Below are 4,273 nucleotides of genomic sequence, written 5' to 3' on the forward strand. Positions count from 1 at the left end.
AAAAATAAATACGTGGAAGTGGTCCATCAGATGTTAAAGTGAGACACTGGGAGACAAATTGCCTCCATAGGCACGTTCACCCTAGGCCAGGGATCATCAACTAGATTCAGCCGCGGGCCAATTTGTTCTTGAGCGGAGGGTCAGGGGGCCGGAACATAATGACAAGTAATTTGTAGACTGCAAATTGAACGCAAGAATCCTAAACAGATATAATATTTGCCTAAAACAGAACTATTTCAAACCTTTCTTACATTTGTATATGATCACATAGATTATCTTTGGAATACTTTGGAACAGATTTCCCAAATTAAAATAACTTGGAGCTGATTTGCTGGTGTTTTTACAGTGTTTTATGTCCAACAATAAAAAATAAAAAAAAGTATAATCTTGGGGGGCCAAATAAAATCACTGCGGGCCGCCAGTTGGGGAACCCTGCCCTAGACAAACACCCTACTTTAAGATCACATGTCCTTCAACATAACAATGTGTACTGTATCATATATTGCAAAGATAATAGCTACGTTTTGGAACATTTTATACTTTTTATCAATGTCAACACAGACATGGTTGAAATTGTTGTTTTTCAGAAATATAATAGACAGAAATGGCTATGGAAATGTGTATAAGATTGTGATTTGTTGTTTGGTTAATAGTTGTAGTTTGCTTAGTACTTTAACTGCCTTTGTTGCTATCAGAGTTCATACTGTACTAATCAATTCTCTGTTGTTGTCTTGGACTGAGCCTCTGTGTTCTTCCTCCTCAGGCAGGACAAGCTCAAGGTTCACATGCGTAAGCATACGGGAGAGAAGCCTTACCTGTGCACGCAGTGCGGTGCTGCGTTCGCCCACAACTACGACCTGAAGAACCACATGCGCGTGCACACAGGCCTGCGCCCCTACCAGTGCTCCAGCTGCTTTAAGACTTTTGTGCGTTCAGACCACCTGCACCGCCACCTCAAGAAGGACGGCTGCAATGGTATCCCCTCCCGCCGGGGCCGCAAGCCTCGGGTACGGGACCCCGGGCTCCTGGAGGTCCCCATGGGGCTGGCGGGCCCCTGCCCTCGCAGCGGCAGGGAGAGACGGCGCATGGAGGCGGCCTCGGCAGCGGCGGTAGAGGGGGCCTCCAGGGTCCATGCACACATTCCTCAGCCCCAGGAGAGGCCAGAGGAGCCGGGGCACTGAGACAGGGAGACAGGGAGGGACGCTGGACGCCATAGTCATACTTAGCCCCTGGAGGAGCCGCTGCCGAAACAAGAGGAGAAAAAAACATGCTAAGACAAAAAAAAAAAACACAACTAACTATTTCTCTAGAAACCAAATCAGGGTGTCACAAATCTAATCTTTTCTGTTTATTTTATCCCTTTGCTTTAGGAAACAGAGTAGACAGACAAACACGAGTCAGTGTTCTGTTAAAGAGCAAAGAACGCTTCAAATCACACCCCCCATGATGTCTCCTTTCTGGGTAATTTCTGTCTCATCTGGGTTTTTGTACATTTGGCAAAAATGCTTTATCATATGCATAACAAAACAACAGAAAGCCTGAGCAACTATGCAGTTAAAATAGGTTTTGAATTCAGAGCCTTCAAACTATGAGGTGTCCCACACCTACTGGCTGCTGCAGGGGTGAACTGAGTGTAATCTCTCATATTCAGATGGAAAGCAACCAATCTTTTTCTATTCTTTTGCAGTTCTAAAATGTACAATTACCATAGAAACAGTATTGTCAGAACATGGCAATATATGCAAGATGAACTTAACCACACCTCTGATGCAGCATCCTTTTTTCTGAAGGCTTCAGAAAGAATCAGACAAGGGTTTGATTTAAGTGTTACTTACTCTATAAAATATATTTTAAAAATCTATGGTTCATCTTTTTAAAATGTTAAATGTCGAGTCAAATCCACGTTTGGGGACTCTTCCATTGCAGGGGTAGGGAACGTGAGGGGAGGAGGGTGTGTGTTTCTAAAGCACAACCATCATCATGTTGCCAGTTGGCTTGACCACATCGTTGACTCTTACCCCTCACAATCCTGCCATTTCAGCATTTCTATTTTCTTTTTGATTTGTCTTAATTTTTTTTGTTGTTATTGTTGTTTGTCCCTTTTTGAGTTGACTGCTTTGGGTACTTGACACTTTACATTTGTATACGTGTGTGTAAATATATATATATATATATATATATATATATATATATATATATATATATATATATATATATATATATATATATACGCACACATTAGGTGGTGATGATTTAATGCTGAGGTGTATTAGCTTACCAATCGGGGTTTCCTTCGGCTTGACGTCACATTTCTCACAGAGTGAAGCTTGTGGGTAAAAGAGAGAATCTACTATATGAATGTTAGAATATATTGAATTGAGAAACCCATTGGTCCTAAACTTAACACTTGATTGAGATATGTATATAGAGTTCCTGCCCAAAGGAAGAAGAGATACTATGTGGTTAACTTTGTGCAGTTCTGACAGGATCTGCCCTCGCGTGAGGAGAGGGTGCACTGTCTAACCAACAGCAGGTTGAAAGACAAAAAGCAGGGATAGATGGAGATGTATACGTTTGCACAGCTTTACTAAAGATATCCAACAGAGAGAGGTATATTTAAAGGAGGTTGTTGAGAAAAGGTGTGTATTAGTGCTTATTCCAATCTTTTTTGCCCTAGGGACCACGAAACCATAAGGCAACCTGTGTGATGAAGAGAGCAATAAATACCTGTCTAAGTTGGGATGCCAAATAAGCACACAGCTGCAGGTCGAGGGGAGGGGGATTTCACAATGTCTGTTGCATTCCAAAATAGAATCTCCCCTGCACAGCCACTTTTCCAGGCAGAACGGGTTCAAATCAGACGTTCTCTCTCTCTCATTTTAGTCCTCCAACGCCCCAAAACCAGTCTGTGGAGTGCAGGGTATTATAGAGCCCTGGGTAGAGGAGGTCTGGTCGGTGTCTGACTGGACTGCTGCTGGGTGTTGGTGTGTGTGGCAGCCAGGGTCTTTTCTCTGGCTCACTCATAGACATGGGCTGGGAGTGTCAGCAGCTCCAGTTGTGGGCACGTTCAAACATGCTCCCCAAACTGCTAGTGCACTAAAAGCCAGGCAGCCATTATAGTGGGCAAAAAACACGAGGGCAGCCACCAGAGGTTTTGTGGTGTTGCTCCACAGACTTGTGACGTGTGTTTGGATACGGCCACTGGCTCACATACATCTGGACACGTTTGTCTTTGTGTGTGTCTTGGCTAGTCCACTCACTGTGTTTTTAACCATACTTGTACACTGGTTTTGGGGCAAAGGAGAGTGTGCTGTGCCGGTGACTGTAGATTGAATTCCCCTGCCATTGCTGCAATGCTTTGTCCTGAGTATCAGTCCTTTGCACCTTAATGGGAAAGAAGCAGGTTCTGAATGCACTTTGTTACTGAGAAAGGCACTTTTGTCAAAGAAACGGGTACTTTGAAACAAACTAAGGCGAATGAGCTTAATATCCCCATCACAAGTGGTGCTGTTAAGCTTGTTCTCTGGTTTTGTTCAGTTTTTGACGACAAGCTGCCAAAAAAAAGAAAGAAATGTATGCGTGTTTCAGATCTCTTAAGAGAAATCAGGCGGGTTCAAAAACAAACATGTTTTGTGACCTTAAAATTTTTTTTTTTTTAAAGACAAAATAACCCCATGTAACTGATTGCACTTGAAGTTAGGTTTGGTAAAACAAGCTCTAGTGAGTTGTCTATATTCATGTCTTAATGCAGGGCAGGGGGGGATGGGGCGGAGGGGGTGGGGACGGAGTGTGTGTGAGTGTGTGTGCATGGCTGGAGGGTCTCAGGGCAAGCCTGGATAAACAAACTCTATCTCCACCCATCTGTTCACCAGCTCCCCTCTCATAGCGCCACATATTATCACAGAGAAGAGAACACGGTCAGACACTTTCAGACCAACTGCATGGCAGTTCAATCATCTAAGGGGGTGTGTGTGTGTGAGTGTACTTGAAACTTCCACACACCCTCAACCATCTTTTCCATAGCTTTTCACTGCTTTGTATTCTGTTGAAATAATTATTTCCCTGGGATTTTGACTCATTCTCTTAAATGAATGCAAATCAATAGTCTGTCAGTATAGACATACACAGATCAAGTAAAAGACGAGGTAGATGAGAGGGGTTGATATGTATAGCCTGACAGCCAGGAGCTCAGGGTATAGTCATGCAATGCATAGATGTGATGAAAGAAGCCGTAGTCAGGTGATGTGTTAGGGTTGTAAGTTATCGCTCTCGA

At 43.4% G+C, this 4,273-nt stretch overlaps 1 protein-coding gene across 1 annotated transcript in view; it reads left to right on the top strand.

The window, feature by feature from the left end:
- The window catches only part of LOC121532914 (zinc finger and BTB domain-containing protein 7A-like), a 20,213-nt gene extending 17,991 nt beyond the window's left edge, over positions 1 to 2,222 (top strand). The window contains exon 5 of the mRNA XM_041838706.2: positions 764 to 2,222. Coding sequence (XP_041694640.2) covers positions 764 to 1,181 — 418 coding nt within the window. The 3' untranslated portion in view covers positions 1,182 to 2,222. The remainder of the gene's footprint in view (positions 1 to 763) is intronic.
- Positions 2,223 to 4,273: the final 2,051 nt, after the last annotated feature.

The sequence above is a fragment of the Coregonus clupeaformis genome, chromosome 20 (assembly GCF_020615455.1).
Source record: "Coregonus clupeaformis isolate EN_2021a chromosome 20, ASM2061545v1, whole genome shotgun sequence".
Classification (NCBI taxonomy): domain Eukaryota; kingdom Metazoa; phylum Chordata; class Actinopteri; order Salmoniformes; family Salmonidae; genus Coregonus; species Coregonus clupeaformis.